At 34.6% G+C, this 25,118-nt stretch overlaps 2 protein-coding genes across 2 annotated transcripts; one reads left to right on the forward strand and one right to left on the reverse strand.

Moving 5' to 3' along the window:
- Positions 1-9,782: 9,782 nt before the first annotated feature.
- Positions 9,783-10,211, forward strand: LOC139900090 (uncharacterized). Its single transcript, XM_071882893.1, has one exon. It carries the CDS (start codon positions 9,783-9,785, stop codon positions 10,209-10,211), a length of 429 nt encoding a protein of 142 aa, XP_071738994.1.
- Positions 10,212-10,408: 197 nt separating this feature from the next.
- On the reverse strand, positions 10,409-13,956 carry LOC139900091 (uncharacterized). The gene is made up of 5 exons (XM_071882895.1): positions 13,719-13,956; positions 11,709-12,150; positions 11,426-11,607; positions 11,126-11,133; positions 10,409-10,552 (listed from the first exon to the last, which is right to left on the reverse strand). Exons 1-5 carry the CDS (start codon positions 13,954-13,956, stop codon positions 10,409-10,411), a joined length of 1,014 nt encoding a protein of 337 aa, XP_071738996.1.
- Between the last annotated feature and the right edge of the window lie 11,162 nt (positions 13,957-25,118).

Consider the following 25,118-nt stretch of genomic DNA (forward strand, 5'->3'; position numbering starts at 1 on the left):
GATTCACTTCCACAACATCGAGGTTGGCCGAACTACACGAGCCTTAGTAATCCGAAACCACACGAGATTACTACCTCAATAAGATGATCGAACTACACGAGTCACCATGAATCCGAACTACACGAGATTCATTCCGATAAGATGACCGAACTACACGCGTCATCGTGAATCCGAAAACACACGCGATCCACAACCTTGATGAAGTCAGCAGACCCGAAGATCATGCTTCACCAATCTCAACACCGGATGAAGTCAGCGGACCCGAAGATCATGCTTCACCGATATAATACCACGCTCATGATGAAGTCAGCGGACCCCAAAAGTCATGCTCCACCAATCACGTACTCCCATGATGAAGTCAGCGGACCCTAAAGATCATGCTTCATCAATCAACCATACCATAATGAAGTCAGCGGACCCCGAAAGTCATGCTTCATTAATCACAATCCCATGATGAAGTCAGCGGACTCCGAAAGTCATGCTTCATCAATCAACAATCCCACGATGAAGTCAGCGGACCCCGAAGGCCATGCTTCATCTATCACATACGCACTTTCGGCCTCAATCAACGAGTAGTGCAACATCGCGCTCTGCTACACTATAGTGAACCCTAGCGGACCACTAACCATCCATAATCGAGCAAGAACCACCTATACCAAACATAGGTACCAAACAATAATTCTCCAAAAGAGAACCCGACACACACCTCCCTTAACCGAAGGATTTCACCTTGCTCGCCAAACACGTCCATTATCTCCCAACGAGATTCACCAACTTACCACCTCGGTGATAATCTACAAATCCAATATCATAAGTACAAGTTAACCGAAATTGCACTCTACTACAAATCGATCCAACTAGGTCTCGACCAAATTTCCGGATCTACCAAAAACATCATCCGAAATATCACACTAAATCTTCCTCGTGCGGGAGTGTAACTCCCCCACTTGGAACCACGTCCCAATATCACAACTCGTACAGCCGCACAATGCTACCAAAGGTAGACTTTACCAATAATTGGGCTCACACGACCCATCACTACATCTTGCTCCAACCTTGAGCACACGAAGGATTTTAACCAATCCTTAAACACTTTGAACGAAAAGTGTACCGCAACACAATCGGAGTCGAACACCACGCTAGTAAGTATAAAAGAGGCACCTAATGTCGCGTCACGTAGACTCCTTTACCAACATACATCGAGATCAAACACTCGATCTTTTTCGGGTTCCAATCCATCCAACGAACCTCATGGTTCATCAACTTCAACACGAAAGCGAACACGCGCTTAACAATCGAACACCAAAACCCACTTCCATAGTTTGGTAGAACATTTCCCAAATACTAAGGAATGCTTGGTTGCACCAAGTCTTACGCCCTTCGCCCGTCAATCAAACATCAACATAGGGTACTTCCATTAGGAACGTCACCCATAGCATAACATGCACAACAAAGGCATACAACTCAAACTCAAACGGCATTTAATAAATAATCAAAAGACATATTTATTAAAATGAAACGTACCTTAACGTCTCCTTGCCGCACCCGTCCCCGCTAACTTGGGACATTCCGACTTACGATGTCCTTCTTTTTGGCAATTGAAGCACACCATACCATCACCTTTTGGTACCGAACATTCCCAAGACTTGTGACCCCTCACGCCACAATTGTAACATCTAGCCGCACTAGAATCCGACATACCCGTTCGCGTACCACCCGTGCTCACACTCGGACAATTAGCCCTCTTACTCGGAGCACCATAAGAAACGACCCTTCGCTCACTTGAAGGTTCACCCTTTTTCGATCGTGAATACGACTCGAAACCTCTAGCCAAGTCGAATAATTGCGAAAACGATTTCGCTTGACCCCGACTAATTTTACTCTTCAAGTCATCATTCAAGGTTCGATAGAAATTCCCCATCACAAACGATCATTCCCTAAATACTCCGGACAAAAACGAGCCTTCGCCATAAAGGTCGTCTTGAGAGTACTCAAATCCATAGATCCTTGTCGCAAATTTCGCAACTCATTTCGCAATTCCCACAAATCGGCCGAAGTCCGGAACTCCTCGAAGAATTCCTCCTTAAAGTCGTCCCACGATAAATCCATAAACATCTCGCCACCGACAAGATCAATCTTACCATCCAACCAATCCCTTGCCCTACCCCGCAACAAACTCGTAGCGAGTCTCGTCTTTCTCTCAGGAGGGCAATCAATAGTACGAAAACACCCTTCGACGTCCGAAATCCAAGTTGTGCTTATCAAAGGATCCGGTTTCCCGTCATACATCGGGGGTTTAGTCCTCATGAAGCCCTTAAGATAACGCTCCATTTCACTACTACCCCGAAATTCGGAATACTTCCTATCCATTTCTTCTCGAAACGCACTCATTTGCTCCGCAACGGCGGCCGCAACTCTAGCGTTAAACTCCAAATCGTTCGTCTCGATCCCACTTCCCGTCGCCATTCTAAGGAATGCAAAGCGATTAGATCACGAACGTATAAAACCACACACACAACACCGGCCCATCTTGCTAAACACTCGTCGTACATCACTTGTTAGACACGATTTGCACCCGTAATAAGGTTTGCAAGTCCTTATTACGCACACACGCCGCATCAACTCGTTAGTACAACAACCGCCTCGTTCGATGATATAAACAAACACAAACAGAATTCTACGCGATATAAACACACGCGAGAATTACACCACAACACAATAATATATTAATAATATCCGCATTACTAATATAAACGTTAGTCCACCTACAATCAAGGCACTAACTATAACTTATTCCGACCCGTAATCCTACAAGTCCCGCAACAAATTAAGCACACACAAAAGTCTAAGTCTAGGCACCTATCTCAAGTCACCTAAATCCCTTAGACCATGCTCTGATACCACTTGTAACAACCCAACCCGTTAACCAACCAAAAACGCGGAATAAAAAAAAATTAAAACTGATCTGGAGGGTGCGCGGTGCGCACCACTGCCTGTGCGCGGCGCGCACCACTGCCTGTGCGCGGCGCGCACAAGGCCTGAGACAGTTCTGAGCAAAATGTCCATTTTTCGCGAAAAGATCTTCAACTTCCCGACACTTTTAGACCAAATGCTTTTCACAACAATTTATATTAGTTAAAACTAACACGTTCCAATAATAAAATGAGTTTTACGAGACCGGGCCCACATCGGCCGTTTTACGACTTTCGTACAAAATACAAGTTTTCGACCACATGATTTTTAACACAAAATAAAGACCGAGCATGGCGATTGGGGATACGCTACCCAATCCTAATCAATCCAAAAGCAAGATCTTCTAAAGCAACTATGCAAGTCCTCTAATCCTCGCGCTTACCCGAGCCACCATCCGCATGCAATCTATAAAAAGAGTCAACAACGAGAGGGTAAGCTAACGCTTAGTGAGTGAAAATATACTACATACATATATATGCATAAAATGAATACGCCACACAAACATCAAATACCGCATACCGAACAACCAAGCATAAAGGCAAGCTAGTCTAGGCGTACCGTACAAACACTAAGCACGAGCTAAGATACAACAACAAAAATATAAGTTCACCAACGACGATGTGAACCACGCCAAATAGCTACACCCGTAGGGTTAGCTACAACACAACAATACATTAATATATAACAATATAAACGAACAAGGTTAACACCTTAACCCAATACCAAGAACCAAATACCACAATGAAGATTGGCCGAACTACACGAGCCTTAGTAATCCGAAACCACACGAGATTACTATCTTCACAACATCGAGGTTGGCCGAACTACACGAGCCTTAGTAATCCGAAACCACACGAAATTACTACCTCAATAAGATGACCGAACTACACGAGTCACCATGAATCCGAACTACACGAGATTCATTTTGATAACATGACCGAACTACACGCGTCATCGTGAATCTGAACTACACGCGATTCACTTCTCCAACTCAAACTCACGGTCACGGGATTATAAAATCCACCACATCGGGGTTATCCACAACCACATCACAATACATGTGATAACGTACACACAAGTGTACACCTCGCCAAAAGGAGGTCAACCAAAACGCACAACCGTGCCAATTGGACTCATACCAAAGTCCATCGAATCCACCTATATGTGAAGTGAGCTCTATAACCGAGAACCACTTCACCCGACCCGCACCCATCCTACACATACATATACACATAGGATATTAACACTCACCTTGTCGCCTTGATGAATGCTTCCAAGTAATCCGCACCTCGCCAATGGAAAGTACCTATTCCATTATCACAAATTCAACAACACACTTAGATTGGATTTACAAACCAACCCAATTTGACACTTAGTGCAAATTCGACCCAAATGCACTTCCAAGTACAAACCGCGCCCAAAATTAACCAATAATCACTAACACAAGTGAGAATGGTCCTAATACGCCAAATAAACCCGAACACAAGTGTTAAACACTTATCAGTCCCCAAATTGCCCATAAACCCTAATTTTGACCCATAAGGTCAAAATCTCACCATTTACAAATTTCGACACCAAAACACCTTTAACCCGGTTTTATACTTAAACTTAATCCATTTTAAGTTTATAAACCTCATTAAATCGCCAATTGGGTCATAATCATCACTAAACCCTAATTTTGACCCAAAGTCAAAACTAGTCAACCAAATAACCCTAAATGGGTTTCAATACTTCCATAATCACTAACTTAAGTGATTAAACCCAATTTCAAGTTCTAATCATGGCCAATTAGTTCACCAACCCAAAATCCACCAACAATAACAACAAACCCGATTACTAGCATCACTAAACTCACTCCAAGAGTTTAAATGGGTTTCTCATCAATTTAAGTTCAAACCCTAACTTGATTATCAAAATCAAACAATGAAATTCGGAGTTAGAACTTACCACAACCACCAAAACGTAGCTAGGAACGAGGTGAACAACTTTAAAACCCGAGACTTTGATCAATTCAAGCTCCTTCTTCTCCAAAACCCCAAATCTCTCTCTAGAAATCTCCCCCTCTCTCTAGCATGATTTGAGAGTGTTAATGGATGTGAAATGTGATCCAAAATTGAATCTAACCAGCTGATATGGCTTCACATCCGGCCTCAAGTGAAAAGACCAAAAAGCCCCTCATTAAACCCAAAATAGAAAAAACAGAATTCTGTCGATGAGCTCGTGCGCGGCGTGTGCGCGGCGCGCACCCATGTCTGGGCAGAATCTGAGCTTTGTTTAATTACACAATGCTTCCTGCACTTTATGTAGCATAATTACCCTTCCGTATAATAAATATTAGGGTCTTACATTAAGGGATTTACGGCAAAGCCTAAAAATCTAGAGAAAAAAAAAACTAAGGCAAAAACTATGACTTAAAACTAATTACGAGCGAAAAATACAACAAATTACGCTAAAACAATTAAAAAAGACAAAATATAAAAATATACTAAAAGTTGTAAAAAGTACAATTTTTATAAAAATATTATTTTTATATTATTTATTTTATAAAACTATTAATTTTGTAAATTAATTAAACTAATTAAACTAATTAAACTAATTAAACAAAATAATAACTTAAATTAACTAATTAAAAACTAAAAACCTAATTAGGGTTTTAAATAAAATAATAATAATAATAATTACTCCGTAATGATGCTGGTTAGGGTTTCTGTGTACGCGTGTCAGGGTGGCTCCGCGAGTCGCGGTGCCACGTACCAGAAAACTCCGCGAGTCGCGGAGGTTAAAATTTTAAATGCACAAATATCGTTCGACAGGTTCTGTAGTTTTTTTAAATTATATTTTATATATTTTTCTGTTTTAATATTTATATAAAATATTTATATTAATTAAATAAAAACTTATGTTTTAAAAACTAAAATAAAAATAGAAATACTTTATAATTTTATAAAAATCTTAAAAATAGATTTATATATATATTTTTTTCGGTTTTTTTTTATATTTTTGATATTTAAAAAAAATGTATTTTTACAAAAACTAAATAAAACTTAATAAAAATCTTTTTTTTTTGTATGTGGCGTTTCGCTTCGGCGTTCCCCGGCGTTATGCGAGGTGTATATGAAATAGCTTATATTTTACTAGGAAAAACTATTAAATACGATACAATTTTACACAAGATATTTATTTATTTATAGAATGGATATACTTAAACCTTGCTACAACACTTATAGGCAGTGTACCTAATCGTACAGTAGTGTAGTTTTTAGTAAGTCCGGTTCGTTCCACAGGGAAAATCTTTAAACAAAGCTTAACGCTATATTAGTTTAATTTATAAAAATACAAATATATATATATAAGTAATATTATTATTATAAAAGGGGGGATTTTTACCGTTTAATGACCGGTTTGTCGATTTTAAAACTTTAGTCGCAGTTAAAACCTAATGTAAAATATTAAAAATAAATACAAGACTTAATTTAAAGCGTAAAGTAAATAACGATAATGAAATTGCCATAAATGAAAGTGCGATAATTAAAAAGTACGATACTTAAAAGTGCAATTAAATACAATAACAATAAATAAAAGAACGATAATTAGAAGTGCAATTAAATATAAAATAAAGGAAATTAAATATTAAATAAAAGAATTATGCTTATTTAAACTTCCGTAATCATGATGTTTGACGTGTTAATTTTAGTTTTATGCCTATGGGTTAATTGTCCTTTGTCCTGGATTATTTAATATGTCCGTCTGGTTTTTGTCCATAACAGTCCATCAGTCATAAATATAAAGTGCGAGTGTCCTCGTGAAATTATCCTTATACCCGAAGTTAAATATTCCAACTAATTGGGGACTTAAACTGTAACAAGGTTTTAATACTTTGTTTAATAATTACACCAGGTTATCGACTGCGTGTAACCCAAGGTTTTAATACTTTGTTATCAATTATGCCAAGTGTCCTTGTACATAATTTCACCCCTGTTTTAATAATTCCATAGACTATTAATCCATTCCCGTGTCCGGTTAAATGAACGATTATTCGTACATATAAATACCCCGCCCATCGTGTCCGATCGAGTGTATATGGTTATTTATAGGGACGTCCAATTGTAAATCTTTATATTAAAATTAACAAACTATCATTTAGTTAAACAAATATAAAGCCCATTAATAGCCCATAGTCTAATTTCCACAAGTGTCGTTCTTTTGTCCAAACCCCAATTATGGTACAAAGCTCAATTATGGTACAAAGCCCAATTACTCAATTTTAGTATTTAGCCCAACATCATGATTACTTCGTTTTAAATAAGCATAATAATAACTTAGCTACGAGACATTAAATTAAAAAGGTTGAACATAACTTACAATGATTAAAAATAGCGTAGCGTTACACGGACAGAATTTCGACTTACACCCTTACAACATTCGCTAACATACCCTTATTATTAGAAATTAAAATTAAAATTAAAATATAAATATAAATATAATATATATATATATATATATATATATATATATATATATATATATATATATATATATATATATATATATATATATATATATACGTTTAGATAGAGAGATTAAAGGATATATCAAAATGCGTTAGCTTTTATAGGCATTTTTGTCCAGGGTATCTCCGCGAGTCGCGGTCCCTTTGCACTACAAACTCCGCAAGTCGCGGAGTTCGTAAACCCAGCTCACACAAGTTTGGATCCTAGTCTGCCGACGGTTTTAATATATAAATATAATATATATATATAATTTATATAATTAATTATATATTATATTATATTTATATACATAGTTAATTTGTAATTTTTAGTCCGTTGCGTCGAGCGTTGAGAGTTGACTCTGGTCCCGGTTCCGGATTTTCGAACGTCCTTGCGTACAATTTAATATCTTGTACTTTGCGTTTTGAATCTTGTATTCTTGTAATTTTGAGACGTTTCTTATCAATAATTGGAACCACTTTGATTGTATTTTGTACTTTTGAGCTTTTTGGTCGTTTGCGTCTTCAATTCGTCGAATCTATCTTTTGTCTTCACCTTTTATTATTTAAACGAATATCACTTATAAATAGAACAATTGCAACTAAAAGCTTGTCTTTCTTGAGGAATAATGCTATGAAATATATGTTCGTTTTTAGCATTATCAACTAATAACCTCATGTATGCATTAGTTTTTCCTTGCACTTCTTCTTCTTACAACCCTCCGTACAATTCAAGTTTACATTATTTTTGTTGAAAATCAATTGAAGAATACATAAAGAATATTACTTTTAGTGGCGCTTTTATTTTCAAATTTTGTTTGCACCAATATTTTAACAATTTAGATCAAGTTTTTTGTACTTATAATTACTAGTATTACTTTTGACGAGTCAATATAAACTTAAACTAAGTATAAGATGTAAACAGTTGAATTAAAGAATATTTTGATCAGTTTTATTAAGCTTTGAATTTATTTCTTATTGGGATTGGGATAACTATGGAAGGTTTTTATGGTTGTATTTCTAGATAGTATTCGTTTGTTTTATTTTGAACTTCATGACAATTTGAGATGTTGTTGTGTATTAAGCTAGAGGGGTCGCATCTGGTTCATGTCACTGAATCAATTTTGCATGGAGACAAAATGTGAATTTGCACACTTGAAGAACTGCTCTATTAATTTTCATTCAGCAAATTGTTGTGACACATACTTGTATGAGTATTTGTTAAATAGAATTTCATTATGCTAAATGCCATTGTGTGCCAACGTCAAAACCATAATTTGGTATATTTGTATCAAAATTCTTTGGCATATATGTGTGTGTGTGTGTGTTTCTGATTTCTTCTTTTTGTTTACTTCGACTCAATATTGATATTCATATAATTTTCGTGTAAGTGTACAAAAATTTACCGAATTGTTGTGGTCATACTTAGAAGGAAGTTTTCTAAGCATGTCCTTTATAAGCAAGTTGATGCTTCATTCTTTCTCCCATGAATTTTTAATGTTGTTTATGAACATTGTATGAGTTTGGTTGTCTAAATTGAGCAGGTTTGGATCAGCATTTGGACACCTGTTCTTTATGATATTAGTTAGATAAGTGCCATGCTAGACTAGCGGATTGGAAAGCAAGGGCGATGTCATTTGGTGGCCGCCTTACCCTCATAAAATCGGTCCTTAGTAGTCTTCCATTGTATGCCTTCTCCCTATTCAGTGCCCCATCATGTGTCATCAACAAGCTCGAAGGTTTGCGTCGTAATTTCTTTTGGGGCGGGTCGGGTGAAAATACAAAAATCTCATGGGTAAAATGGGAAAATATTCTTCTTCCATATGAGGGCGTGGGGTTAAACATCGGGTCCTTAAAGGCCAAAAACGTGGCGTTATTAGGGAAATGGTGGTGGCGGTTTCACAATGAAAAGGGTGCTCTTTGGGTATTTCAAGTATATACGGGCGAGACGGGGGACTGGGGGTTAATTATCAAGGCTCGGGAATGGGGGTGGTATGGAACAATATTTGTAAAGTGGGCAGTGTCATTGATAACCTTGATATACCTTTCTCTAACTCTTTCGTGAAGCTTGTATGTAAAGGCGATAACACTCTCTTTTGGAGTGATAAATGGCTAGGAAATCAGGTACTTGCTGAAAAATTTGGAAGGCTATTTCGGCTTGAGCTCGAGCAAGATGTGCTGATTAGTAACAGACTTCGAAGAATCGGAGATGAATTAGTATTCTCATGGAATTGGCTGCGAGATCCATCGGGTAGAACACTCACCGAGCTACAAGAACTCTTGGCCTTGCTGGACAGCTTCTCTTTTTTCGGACGGTAGCATGGATAAGTGGGAATGGAAACTGCAGTCTAATGGCCAGTTTTCGACACACACACTGTCCAAAATGATTGATTCCAAGCAACTGCAACATTTCGTCTCACAACATGAAACGGACAGACTCCAAATCCTTCCACAAAAAATTGGAATTCTTACATGGCGTGTCAAAAAGAGAAGGATCCCGGTCCGGGTCGAATTAGACAATCGTGGTGTCGATTTGGACTCGGTTCGATGCCCAGTTTGCAACAATGACTTAGAAACGGTTGATCACATTTTTCTCCACTGTAATTTTGCGAAGGATCTTTGGGCTCGTGTACTCAGATGGTGGAAAGCATCTGGTCCATCATATTCGAATTTGGAAGAGCTCTTCTGTGGTGTTCATGACCCATCACAAATCAACCAACATTCAAACATATGGAAGGCTATCGAATAGGTGTGTGGATACGTAATTTGGCGCAACCGAAACAACACTCTATTTCGCCAAAAGAAAAGCAATGGCCCCATGGCTCTATGTGAAATCCAAATAAGAGCCTTCAAGTGGATCTCTAAAAGATCGAAAAAAGCTAAGCTCGATTGGGGGCAATGGCTCCTAAACCCAAGCATTTTCGACGATCATGGCTAATTTTCTTCTCAACTCTTGACTTGTCCAGGATTGTAAATTGTTTTAGTGTCGCTGTATTCGGTTTCCTGTTTCCATTGTCTCTTTATTAAGCATGCCTCACATGCTTCTTGTAATCTTGTATCTATTGTTAATGTTAATGAAAAGTTTGTTGCCTTTCACAAAAAAAAAAAAACAAAAAAAAAACAAAAAAAAAAAAACTTTGATATTAGAAGATATATCAAGGGTTATAAGTAGGAAATTATTACAATACCTTACGTTAATTGCAAAATACTTGAAAAGGAACTCTTTTAATAAATGTTTGTTTTATAAACATGCGTGTGTTAATTCATTTTTTGAGAACTTATTGGTAGCAACTATACGTCTTTTGGTCTCTTGAGTTTTGTTAATTTAGATGTAATCTAATCATAACAAATACATAATACTCCTTGTATTTATCTGCAACAAACTTCACCATTATATGTAATTATGTATTTGAGATTTGTGAGAATGTATTTTTACAACTTCCATCCAGACGGCTCAAATCTGAATGTTTTTTTTTTTCGTTTTATATTTCAATTAAGATGTTTCTCATTTGTTTCTAACATTTATAGTAAGGTTGGTTATTTGTTGGTACATATCATACCACAATTTTTCCGAGACTACGTTACCTATAGCTCATAACAATAACTGTTTGATAAAACCGATTAATTTTGCACGATTTTCACCCACCTATGTAACTCACGGACTCTAAAACCTAAAAGAAATAAAAGTGAAATGAGATAAAAGTAATTATAATTATAATGTGTATTAAATGAAAGAAATATGGAAGCTTATATCAAAACGTAACATATATAAAATCATAAGCATGGAATTGCCAATGTGTTTAGTGGAATGATAGGGATAGTAAAAACACAATTGCCATCTCAATGCATACACTGCACCATCAAAGTTAAGCCAAGTGATATCATCCTCTAAAAACCTAAATCAAAGTTAAGCCAAGTAATATCATCCTCTAAAAACCTAAGTAGTACGGAGTAATTACTAACAGCCCTTTTCTGGATCTGATGGCAGGTTGGTCTCTGGAGGAGTAACAGTAACAGGTTGCCATCCTGATGGATGATGTCTAATCCACTTCTTTACCTTGATTACCAAGTCCAGAATCTGAAATATCTCACCCAAAGTACTCTTTTCTAAGCATGATCTTTTAATAATACAAGCTGCCTCATATCTATATATCCAAAACAAAAACAAAATTCATCATCAATCAGACAATGCAATGTTCAACACAAATTTGTTACAAACTATAACTTGAAGGACAAGAAATGTTACCTGCAACTAGAAGCTTCTATAGCACAACGCCCATCATTAGTTGTTAAGAACTTTTGCAGCTCATCCCATGTTTGCTTTGAGTGATCATAGACGTCACTACCTGTAGGGTGTATACATTCCCATAAACCTTGATCTTTACCAGAAAAGAAACTTAGTGAACCCACACAGTGTTTCACTACCAGCTGCTGCTCAATGGCACTGTCTAAGACCTCCTTCACGTCAATACTCTGTTTAGTATCCCCATATCTAATGCAGTCGACTATGTTTTTAATGTTGGGTATTATCTTTTCAACTTCTAGTGTTTTCAATGCATCTAAAATTACCCGTATTGGCCCTTCGACATTTGGATTTGTTATTGGTGGTCCTCCAGCTAAAAGACTAGACCATACCCAAACACTCTTCGCTGCGGTACATACGACACGTTCTGGACAAGATCGAGCAGCTACAAGAATATTATATTGATTCATATGCAATCGGTGTAGAGCGTACGAGAAGTCATCATCGCCAGAAATGAGCATGATAGTGGATGGGCGGGGATTTTCGCCAGTCCAAAACAACATGTCCACCAAAATTCTATTCCTGCTTTTATCTTTGACTCGATAAAAAAAAAAAGGCTTATCAGAACCGTAACATATTATTTTCATTATGTTAACACGAAAAAGGAATGGAACATATATATTTGACAAGGTAAAAAACACTAAAGAGATTCCATTTATGAGTATTATTTAACTCGAAGTGGTTTCAACCAACTGTCAAAATGCCCAAAACATTATCATAATTGCAGTCTTGCAAAGAACACTATTACTCTATTAGAATCAGCTAAATAAATTATTCATTTTTACAGTCAACTTTTGGGAATGCGAAAAAATAAAAGGACGTACGTAAATAGGTTCCGACTCTAATAACTTACTCTGTATAAACTACACTATATTAATCTAAAATAAAATGCAACTTTTCACTTAAGACATAGTTTGAAAAAAAGTTTGACTTCAGTTTCAATATTACAACATTTGTTTTGTAAACTGAAGCTACATACAACAGTTCAAATTTGCAAGATTTTATGAGGTTGATTCAAAAAATCAATCACTTGTTAGAATTTGCCCACAACAGTGAGATTTGAGAAACATCTAAAAGTTCAAATTGGCAACTAGGATGGTTGTTTTACAACAAAACTGCAAGTATACAATGTAATTAAAATTCTAATTCAATCATAAATAAGTAGAACAACAAAAAGGCAGCTACCTAAACTACCTAACGAGAGTAACATAAATACAAAAGTGTAATGTTAGCATACGAACACAAATGCCCAAATAACAACACTGACGAAACAAGTGACAAATCAAAAGTACATAACACTAAAATTTCAAAACCATTCATTCGAAATTTAAAATTAAAAGCATAAACAAATGTCAAATTTTGTAACTATCACATAGGTAGACATACTTTTTTTGCTTATAACAAAGAATAGTTCATCGAAAGATTAAAAAACTGAACAAAGATACAAGTCATACAACAGAATAGCGGAGAGGCTCGAAACTAGGGAACAAGAACCTATCCGCTATCATCGAGCCAATCCGAATTATAAAACATAAACAACAGAACATCAGTAGCAAAAACCCTAAGTCCCTAACCTACACAACACAAAATTACTAAGCGAAAGCTAACAACAACAATACAGAAACAAAGTAAAAAGCAAATGAAGGCAAAAAAAAACTACCGATCCAGTAGGATCACGTTGTCGTCAACCAAATCACGCTTAAGCATAGGTAGACAGATACAATAACTAGTCAAATACTAGTAATACAGACTAGAGAGTAGTACAACTAGCATGATGCATAAAGAAAAATCCATAAGTAATAATAAAAAAACCGACAAAATAAATCAATAACAAACAATCATTCTCTAGGGCTCATAACAGTAATAAACAGATATACTTATTAGTGTTTATACTGATGAATTTCACACTATTTATACCTCAAACTCTTAAAGCAAGAAACTATAATCACATACCTTCAGGCACGTGATATAAGACGACTCCAGAACTATGAAGGGCGTCTTTAACATTTCGAGGGATCTGAAGAAGATCACCGTATGCCGTAATGGAAATGGGCCCACAATAACCCATATTCTTCAACGCAGATGTAACATTATTTGCGATGGAACCCGGTTCACAATCGTTTGGTACTTGACAGTCGTCGATATCCCACAAAACTGATATATTGACTTCCGTGTACGGTTCTACGGCCATCGTTAGGATAGGTGTCGTTTCACTACTCCAAATCGGTTTATTAAAGTCGCCGGAAGTAATGAGAGGGGCTTGTTAGGGGTTGTTAGGGTTTTGAAATTTGGAGAAATTGGGAGGTTTAGACCGATATTTGAGAATGGGAATACAAGTTGAACAATTGGAGAGATTTTATTTCCCCAATTGTTTATTCCCCCGTTAGAAAGTAGATAATAAATTATACAGTAAATAAATTATTGATATTAGGATATTTAATACGGAGTAGTAGTATATACTAATATAAAGTTAATATTTTTAATATAAATAAAATTAAATTAATTTTTTTTTTTTTTTTTTTTTGAAAAGCAATAAGAAACTTTCATTAAACACGAAAATAATTACAACGTTTGAAAGTTGTAACCATTGTGGTACAATTACATTAATACATTACAATACACGAATGGTTGCAAAGCGAGCAATCAAAATTAATCTCGACAAAACTTAATTTAGATAGCAATTAGGATTAGTCAACCAAGTAAGCCAATCGATTTTCTTTCCTTTCATCCTATGATTAATCCACTCAAACGACTTTATTTGAATCTCGTTGACCGCCACCGGAGAAGTCCATCGACATTATTACGATTTGACCAAATAAGATACGAACACGCCCACTCGACCGCTTGCCATATCAATTTGCCATCACTTGCCATTTGGGCCGGCCCATTTCCATGGAAGATTTCGTTCATGCTAAGGTTTGACATGGACCCGAAACCCCACCATGAAAAATCCGATTCTAAATATCCATCGACTTGCTACAAAAGATTAACGAATGCACTACGGTCTCGATGTCGTCATCACACAAGGGGCAACGAACGGTATTCAAGTCTATTCCTCACTTATCAAGTTCAATTCTAATTGAGAATTAATTCCATTGGTTTTCGTGGTTTATTTAAAAATATATCGAAAGTCCTTTTTTTATAAAGTTATATCGGTAGTTCCTTTGATTTTTTTTTTAAATGAACATCGATGATCCTTAACATAACACCTGTAGTCCCTATCATTAAAAATCTTAAAAAAATCCACTAAAATTGTACACATGTAGTCTCTAAAAATCAAAAATTCTAATCCCCTTAAGTGTATTAAATTCATCAAAAACTTGTATATCATGAATATCCATCATCGTCACCCAAAAAACTTTGACCTTTGTAACCACATAAGTGTAAAATTAATTTTTTTTTTTTTAACATAGAAACATAAATAGATCTAGGACTCAACTTCTCAGAACTAAAAGAAATATAATAGAATAATTTTATAACTTCTCTGAACTCAAATGATCGACAACTTCGAAAGTTCCTAAACTCTAACGCTACGACGACAACTGATTTTCTGGCACCATCGCAAGCTATGAGGGTTGTCGCCACTTCACGATCACTTGAGAGGTGCGATAACTATAACTACAGCTGATTATATCACCAATCACCGCAAAAAACTTGATTTGAAACACGAAAACACAAAATCGAACTTTTAATCGTTATCGTACGGTTTCATTCGCACCTTGAATCGTTGCCTTATATCTGATATAGGTTTGTACATCAACATATAGACTATAACGCCCGTATCTTACTAAGTCTAATAAATGATATAGAAAAGAATTTATAAAATCAAAGGGCGTTAATCTTATTCAAAATTAAACCAAAGTCAATATCAAAGTTAGCCGACATATTTGAAAAGTACTATAAATCAAATAACGTACTAAATCTTGGAATAAGATTAAAAATTTATATAGGATTTTGCTAATTTGTGCCTAATGATACATGATAATCAAAAGTAAATATTTTCATATATTTATTTAAAAGTATTTAATGAACAGCAAACTTCTAAAATTAGATGTATTTAATGTAATAATTTATGTTATTATGTACAATGAAAGTTTGAGGACTTAGGGTCTATTTTACTTCCACTTAATAATTTATTTCTGTACATCTCTTAATTAGTAATTAAAACTGTTGTTTTTTGGTTATTTAATATGAAAATGATCTGTTTATAAGAGAGACTGAATCAGACACATTTTCCCAAACAAAAATACAATAACAACATTTAATAGAACATGAAAGTAAACAATCTGTGATGACCCAGAAATTTCGACTAAATTTAAACTTAATCTTTGTATGATTAACATTTCCGACACGATAAGCAAAGTATGTAAAACTGAATCTCAAAATTTTTGAATTACTTTTATATATTTAAATACCCTTCGGTTGTTTTCGACGATTCGCGAACAATTATATGTAAATAGATACATATATACTATAACATGAAAAGGTAACAACGTATTAATTGTTTGATACCGTACATTAAACTTATTGGTTTAAATATCTATTTGAATGTATATGATAAGTTGAAATATTTATTATTAAAATTTATTTATAAATAACTTCCAATGTGTATTTAAAAACTGATTTATGTATATTAAAAAGATATATACATATATATAATAAACGATAGTAACATTCGTTTATTGATTCAATTGATATTTAGATAAGTTAACTAAAGCGTTTAAGATGAACCAGTTAAACACTAATTTGTTACAGTGTTTTCAAATTGCCACATTACTCAAAATGCTACAGTGTTTTCGAAAATCACTATTTGCTACAGTGAAATTGACTTTGCTACAGTGAATTGCTACAGTAAAATTTGACTTTGCTACAGTAACTTTGCTACAGTAAACGCTATTATAAAAATGTATTTTAACAAATAGCGAGACGATGATTTATAGAAGTAAATGACCAAAACACTCGAAAGTTTAAGATACACTTTGAGTGATATAATTAAGGGATAATTTAAGGCTATTGATAAGGCTAAAAAGGAACATATATTTCATAGCATTATCCCCCAAGAAAGACAGGATTTTAGTTGTAATTGTTCCATATTCAAGTAATATTCGTTTATATTTAATAAGTGCGAAGACAAAAGGCGAAAACGAAGAATTGAAGACGAAAAGGTCCAAAATGCTCAAATGTACAAGATACAATTAAAAAGGTTCAAATTATTGATGAAGAACGTCTAAAAATGACAAGAGTACAAGTTGCGGAACGCAAAGTACACGATATAAAATAGTACGCAAGGACGTCTGAAAATCCGGAACCGGGACCCGAGTCAAGAAGAAACGCCCGACGCAACGGACCAAAAATATCTAGTCTACTATGCACAAGAATAAAATATAATATATTAATAATTATATTAATTATTTATATATTTATATTTATTTTATATTATGTCGACAAGCTAGGAGCCAAAACAATGTGAGCTGTCCCTGGTCCTCATGCGAGTCGCATGGCCAGAAGGCCATTTCCATGCGAGTCGCATGACTCCAGATTCCAGGCCAGGTACTATAAATTCAGGTGTTTTGCTCGAATGAAAAATCAAACACACATACACAAATATATATTACTCCGTATAATATTTATTATTATTATTATTATTATTATTTCAATATATACTAATTGACACTAAAATCTTGGCCGTTTGGCCCCAAAACAATAAACCAAACGACACATAAAAACACAAATAGAAAAGAACAAATTTAACCCCCAAAATTTGACCAATATGCAACTTCACCCCCCAAAACAGGGGTACAAAATGTCAGTTTTTTATTTTAATTAATAAACTCCACCCGATTTTTCCGAGAGTCATATCTTCCCGCTCGGTGCGAGTTAAATTTTTCCAAGAACACCGTTCAGCTCTAAAAAATCTCAAGAATCCAACGGGACTAACTACACGCGAAACGGATATCGTTAAAAAAACACTAAATAACGGGCCCTATATTCTCGCTCGGTGCGAGTTAAATTTTTCCGAGACCACCGTTCAACTCGAAATAATTTTACGAACACAACGCAACTAACTATACGCGAAACGGACATCGTTAAAAAAGCTTTACATACATATACATACACGTTCAATAAACAACCCAACATACTAGATATATTAAGTACCAAACAACGTATATCCAAATTCGACCGCGCGTCGAATACAACCGCAGCAACGCGCGGTCGAATTTTTTCTAGTTATTATTATTAAGATTATTATTAATCTTATTAATCTTATTATTAGTATTATTATTTTTGCGATACAAAAATAATAATGTACATAAAATATTACGACGGAGTACTGTCCAAGTAATTTTCAAAACGAGTTTCCGAGCGAGCTAGAGCTAAGGAAAATATGGGTTATTGCCAAGGAGGTTATGGGTAATGTTCGGGGGTATTTTTGTGAATCAAACCTCGTGTTTATTATCTCCGATGCGTCTACATGCTTTCCTACAATATTGTATATCAATATTAAACAGTGAGTTTCATATGATCCCTTTTACTCAATATATTTTGGGCTGAGAATACATGCGACTGTTTATAAATACTGAAAATACTAGATTTATATGCGTGAGTTTCATATGATCCCTTTTACCCTTTACATTTTTGGGCTGAGAATACATGCAAATGCTTTAATAACTGTTTTACAATAATTATAAAGTGTGAGTTTCATATGATCCCTTTTACTCAATATATTTTTGGGCTGAGAATATATGCACTTTATTTTAAACGCAATGGATACAAGTACATACTAAATTCTACACTGAGTTTGAACCGAAAATCCCTTAGCTTTGGTAACTAGTAACTGCCAGTTATAAGAACTGGTGGGCGCGAGTAGTAGTATATGGATCCATAGGGCTTGATATCCCCGTCCGAGCTAGAGCGCTAGCCTTTTAACGGACGTATGCTATTTGAGAAGCGTACACGTTGGTTTGCGTGTATTATTAAGATGATTATACAAAGGGTACAAATAATATAAGCATTAAAGTTTAGTTACCAGGGTGCTCAATTTTGTAGAACCGATTGATAAACGTTTCGGATGAAACAACTGAAATCTTGTGATCCACCTTTTATGTAAAACCTATTGATAAACGTTTTGAATAAAACAACTGAACTTTTGTAATCCACATTGATATACGGATTATGTGTAATATTAAAACTATGAACTCACCAACCTTTGTGTTGACACTTGAAGCATGTTTATTCTCAGGATTCTAGAAGTCTTCCGCTGTTTGCTTATACGTGATACAAGATATGTGCTTGGAGTCATACATGCTATATACAAGAAACTTGCATTCACCAAACCATTACCATGTATCTTATTTTGACTGTATTGTAAACAGATGTATTATTGTAAACCATTAAATGGTGATTGTCTATACGTAGAAATCATCAGATGTTAAAAACCTGGAATTTATATATTCATTTATGAAATACCTTTTCAAACGAATACAATGTTACAAAATGTATCACATAGAGGTCAAATACCTCGCAATGAAATCAATGAATGACGTGTTCGTCCATATGGATTTGGAGCGATCGTCACACAATCACTCAGTAAAAGTACCAAATATATATGTTTTATGTATTAACAATTTCTAGTGTTTTAATTTTATAGGCATTGTTAGGCCACTCCCTATCGTAACTAAACTATTCATCCTTTTAACCTTCCACATCAGCGCCACATCAACACCAATATCCTATAACTAACTCATAACTAAACACTCCCTATCATGGCTAAAACAATACTCCTCTTAATATACAACGTACAAGCAATAAAACATTAAGTCCAACAATAAAAAGCACTGGGACCCGCAATTCCTATAACTCTTCCGTTAAATCTATGATAAAAGCGGGTAACTAAGTGGTGCCTATGGTTAGTTACGGGTAATGAGCGAGTAACTAACCATATGGGTGGTCTTAATATGATATAGCTATAACTAGGTGGAAAGGGCCCACTATGTTGGGCTGAAGCCCAAAAAATGTGTTAGGTCAAAACTAAAAATATGAATGGATAAAAATGCCATAAAATGAATAGTAACAGTTGTATGAATATTAGTAGACTAGTGAAGGGACCGTGGTTTCACGGTATTGTATAGGAAAAATTGTTGAATTATATTTTATAGATGACAAATGTTATTTAACATAAACTTGGATATTATAGTAACGCCAAATTAGTAAAGAGACCCGTGAAATCACGGGTTTGTTAAATAAAACTATATAAATGAACATATTGGAGTATATGATAACTTAGTATCATTAATATTTGAATTAGAGTTTATAGCTAACTTTTTATCATCAAGCATTTTGGAAACAGTAAAACCCATTAAAACTAATTCAAAGTAAGAGTTCAATAAGTATTACACATTTACATGTATCAACTCAATTTTTGACTCAAGTGGACATGTCATGACCCCTATACTAAATACAAACAAACACATATTTTGACACCCATTCAAATCACAACCCATTATTCCAACTTCACATTATATTCACTCTTATACATTACTTCTTCCATATTGACCCATTTTGACACCAATTCAATCACAACCCATTATTCCAACTTCATATTATATTCACTCTTATGCATTACTTCTTTCATATTGACCCATTCTGACACCAATTCAGCTCGCAATTCACTTTTCCACCTTCACATATAAATCGTTTGAATGAAAAAAGATGAGTCATTCAAATCAAAAAACTTATAACATTCTTATTCATTTCATATCTTCATTGATTGAAAACAAAGAATATATCTAATAAAGGGTTCATTGAACAAAAATTAAGCCCTTTTTTCATACACTAATGAGTGGCTATCTAATAAAGGGTTCATTGATTTGAGATACAATATACTCCATAAAATTCACATAATGAAAGCATCCACTTATATATTTGAAGTTGGAATCAAACTTAATCTTAGCATACCTTTATGTAAGAGACTGAAAGTGTAATTACATATTAACCAAGTTAAATGATACCAATAAACACCCTATATCCCATTTCGAAAGATTTAATCCTTGGAAACCCAAATAGACAAAATTGACCCATCTTCACAAATTTAACATCCTAACAAATTACACTTAAAATGCATTAAAAGGGTTGTTAGTAGCTTACTTTAAGTTTACAATGTCTGCAATTCGCTGAATCTTCTGGTTGCGGTTGACATCGCCATGGCTTCTAATACCTCCAACACGTGGCTTCTAATACCTCCAACACGTTATGTACATCCTATATAGTCTGCAAAAAAAGCTCGTCTATTATGTAACACTATTATTTTGGAAACTAATACACAGACAATAACAAAGTAACAAAATATTCTACACACTCCATATATACACATACCACAATAAACTCATAGTTAGCAACAAACATCAAGAAAAAAATTAAAATGCATAAATATAATTCATACTCAAGTCCAAAACCTAATTTTGATGATACGACGCAACAACATAGATAGTTATTGTACTATTTAAGAATAGAGAGTAGAACTTCTTTTAAGTGATTAAAGGTTATCATTTGGGTCATCGTTAACAAAGTAGTGCCAAATCTTTCAAGATCAAGAGAATCTTCACTTTAAATCATCTTTCATAAACAACCCTTATAACAAAAATAAATTGCAGACAACACTTAGCAAAGCAAACAACCCTTACCAAGAACTACTTTAATTCACTCAATGTCCTAATTTCTTTTCACCAGACTTGTACTCCTAATTTCTTTTCACCAATCTTGTAGTCCATATAACAAAACAAACAAAAAAAGTTACCTTGATGAAACTTTGTGAAGATATCGATACCTGCATCATATTCAACAACATAATTTTAAACAAATAAAAGGGTCATAGAGCTCAAGAATTAATGTCAATAACCAAATTAAAAACCATACCATATAACTTTACATTATATTCACTCTTATTCAAACGATTACAACCTTGGGAACAAAATATTATCCTATGTGAGACTTACCAAAATCACCAGAATCATCTGTGGAAGCAAAACAAAAGCAAAAGTCAGGGAAAAACAAACCAATTCATAAATATTGTGTAACTAATACGTCATATAGAATTATACGATTAATACACTCACATGATTATAACGGCCAACAACACAGGTCCATGAGGACATGAAAAAACAATTTAAGCAGAACATGTTTCTATCTATCAACCTACTTGCCCGACCCGGCTCTTTTTACTACGCGTAATGTCACAATTTTAAAGTAAATATTGATTGTATTACTATATATGAATATATGTATAGCATTCGCAATACAGTTTATATGCATGGTTTTTTATTCCCCTGTATTACTCGAAAACATAATAACCCAAATAGCCACCTAAAAAAATTACATGGGTATGGAAAACTATAGTATTACAATAACTTTTAACCAATTGCAACTCTGATGTTCAAAGATATGACTATACAAAGATATAGTAGACTATGGTTTATGGCATAAATATATATTAGGCAGCACAAATTACTTGGATCAAAACATTCTCGACAATATTTGGCGTCATCAACCCATTTTGCTTCCTTGGAAGCTAATTCTTTAATCCATTTGACATATTAATGATAAAGTATAATCGACATCAATCTATTCATAAGTATTGGCTGGGGAAAAAAACCTTCAGCGACATAAACAATCAAGAACAATACCAACTTCTTGTAGAATCTATGAAGAGCATCTTGCTACATCACATGATTCTTGCTGTGTATAGAAAAAAAAGTGTATCTACCTAAACCAAGAAGCAATATATGCATTATATTATATATATAATCAAATCGATTAATAATATCATTCACATTTCAACATTATACACTAATAACAAAATTTTACTCATCTGTCTCAAAATCAATTCATGTGACGATCCGTCCAAATCCCTTTGGACGAATACATCATTCATCGATTTCACAGTGAGGTACTGACCTCTACATAATACGTTTTGTAAACATTGCATTCTGTAACAACCCGACTTTTTCCGTTTACTATCGTTAATTGTCCGTTAAGTATTTAACGGTGATTACTCAGATTTGTGTGTTTAGTAGAATTAAATACATACTTATTAGAGGAATGTTTGAATTAATATATTATATTAATTTACGGATTTATTTCGGGTAGCGAAATAACTAGAAACGTTACGATTAAGTTTATCGTCTATAGAGCTTTTCAGTTTACGGAACTCAGAAAAACAACACAATAATTATTTTCGATAATTATTGACTTTAAGAAAATTATTTTTAATTTATTATTTATTTAATGAATTAAACTCGGTGATTTCGTTTCAAAGACTAGTTAATGTTCCGGAGACCCGGTACGATTGACGGCAACGAAACGGACCAAGCGCATTCAAGTAAATTAGCAAAACGAGTCCAGGAACACCCCTAGTGGGCCATTCGGCCGACCCCACCCCCCATACACCTTATTGGACTTGTTTTGGCTTAGTGGGTCATTAGTGGTCTTTTAATTTAGGGCCTAACTTAATCTAAATAGCAAGTAAACATCCCTAGCTCCTCATTCTTCACTTTGATCGACTGAAAACTGCCCCTCTCCCTCTCCTCTAGGCCGTCGGCCATCACCACCCAAGAACACCATCAAAAATTGGAAGAAACCTTGTGCATCAAAGTTGTTCTACGCATCGTTCTACGTCTAGTATTGTCGTTTAATTGATCGTTTGAGGCATAACTAGTAACCCTAATTTCATTAATTCAGTTTTTGCTCAATTACATAGTGTAATCAAGTCTAGTGCTCAATTAATGGTGATTGATGTTGTTAATTGTTGATTGATTGCGTAATTAACGTTGTTCGTTCGAAAAACGAATTTGTTTATTGATGATATGATTTAATTGACATGATATCTGACTTTGTAATATGTTTAATTAGAAATATATCGAAAAGTTATTAATTTTAGACTCCGATTTAGCGTGATTTCGTTATCGTATGCTCAAGATATGCTTAATCGAAGTTTTCGTTAGGGTTTGCATGCTATCCGAATTTTCTGAGTTATATGCTTTGTGTTTTAGTTTATATAAAGTATACTATTGTATTCCTTGTGAAAAGTTATGCAATTTGGACTAAATATTTGCGGCGAAAGGTTATGTAGTGCTCCCGATATGATAAAACGAATATTTGATTTGTAAAGTATGCTGAATCAGTTTTTAAGTTCAAATAAAAATTTCTAGATTGAAATAGGAATTGATTTAGACTTTGATCTTCTAGAATATGTTAGTTTATATGTTATTTGACATGTTTTATATGTTATTTGACATGTTTCATTTGTATGCAAACTTGCGAGAACGTGATTTGCCATGAGATATATGCTCGTCTAATTGATATGTCCGATTGATGGTCAAAAACTGATGAGTCCGTAATGTTTTGCAAATCTGTACGAATTGGCTAAAGCAATTCTTCTGATTATTTTATCACTTAAACTTTGATATGTTTTAAGATGACACCAATTGGCCATTCATCAAAATCTATTTTCTATATTTTTTGAAAAATGTTTAAAAACTGATGCGCGAGCAGAAATTTCTGTAATGAACTCAGACTTGATCCCTTCTGACTTCTGACTTTTAATTATCATATGAGGCTTTGGCTGGACTTTTTAGAATGTATTTTAAGTCTAGTTATGATCTGAAGTTTATCATAATTATATGATTTATGTGCTATGTGTTATGGATGTATCTCTTTACGACGTATGAATTTCTAAAGTATGTTACAAGGTGTGGAAAATGCGATTTGCTAAACTACGAGCTACAACATGTTATGTGACCTAGGTTTGACTTATTGACCATGTTTGCATGACCTACTGAGATGTTTGACTTTAGCTGACCACTTTGACCGAGTTGACTTTTGGTTTGACTTTGGTTGACTTTTGTTGACTTGCTTGAATTAGTTGACTTTTACTTGTTCGTTGAGTCAGTCTGAGCACTAGGACTTTGCGTACACTATGGGTTGACGAAGTTTGACCTATTAGTGTATACTTAAGATGATTTACTTGATTAGGTTGCGTTGTTCAGTCGAGAGTTTCGACAACAGTACGATTTGCTAAGATCTTTACGAGTGCTTTTGCTAAGGTGAGTCTACAGTCCCTAATATGTTTTTACAGGGATGAGATGCATGCTTTTTACAAATGTTTTACGTGTTTGGCACAAGTAACTTACTAAGAATATACATATGAGTTCAGATCAAAAATCCCTTAGCTTGATTATATTAATTACTTTGTAAACTCGACTTATAGGGACGGTACCGTTAGGTTTGACAAACCTCACCGCAACGTTAAACAGGTGCTTATGTAGTTGTATCACGTACACTTGATCGGTGTATCGCCAG

Source organism: Rutidosis leptorrhynchoides, chromosome 3 (genome assembly GCF_046630445.1).
Source record: "Rutidosis leptorrhynchoides isolate AG116_Rl617_1_P2 chromosome 3, CSIRO_AGI_Rlap_v1, whole genome shotgun sequence".
Taxonomy (NCBI): domain Eukaryota; kingdom Viridiplantae; phylum Streptophyta; class Magnoliopsida; order Asterales; family Asteraceae; genus Rutidosis; species Rutidosis leptorrhynchoides.

Excerpts from the sequence above, each read along its gene's own strand:
- LOC139900090 (XM_071882893.1), top strand. The coding sequence starts at position 9,783 with ATGGATAAGTGGGAATGGAAACTGCAGTCTAATGGCCAGTTTTCGACA.
- LOC139900091 (XM_071882895.1), bottom strand. The coding sequence starts at position 13,956 with ATGGCCGTAGAACCGTACACGGAAGTCAATATATCAGTTTTGTGGGAT. Across the intron at positions 12,151-13,718 it reads CTTATATCACGTGCCTGAAG|CTGCTCGATCTTGTCCAGAA; the intron begins GTATGTGATTAT and ends ATATTCTTGTAG. Across the intron at positions 11,608-11,708 it reads ATAGAAGCTTCTAGTTGCAG|ATATGAGGCAGCTTGTATTA; the intron begins GTAACATTTCTT and ends TTGGATATATAG.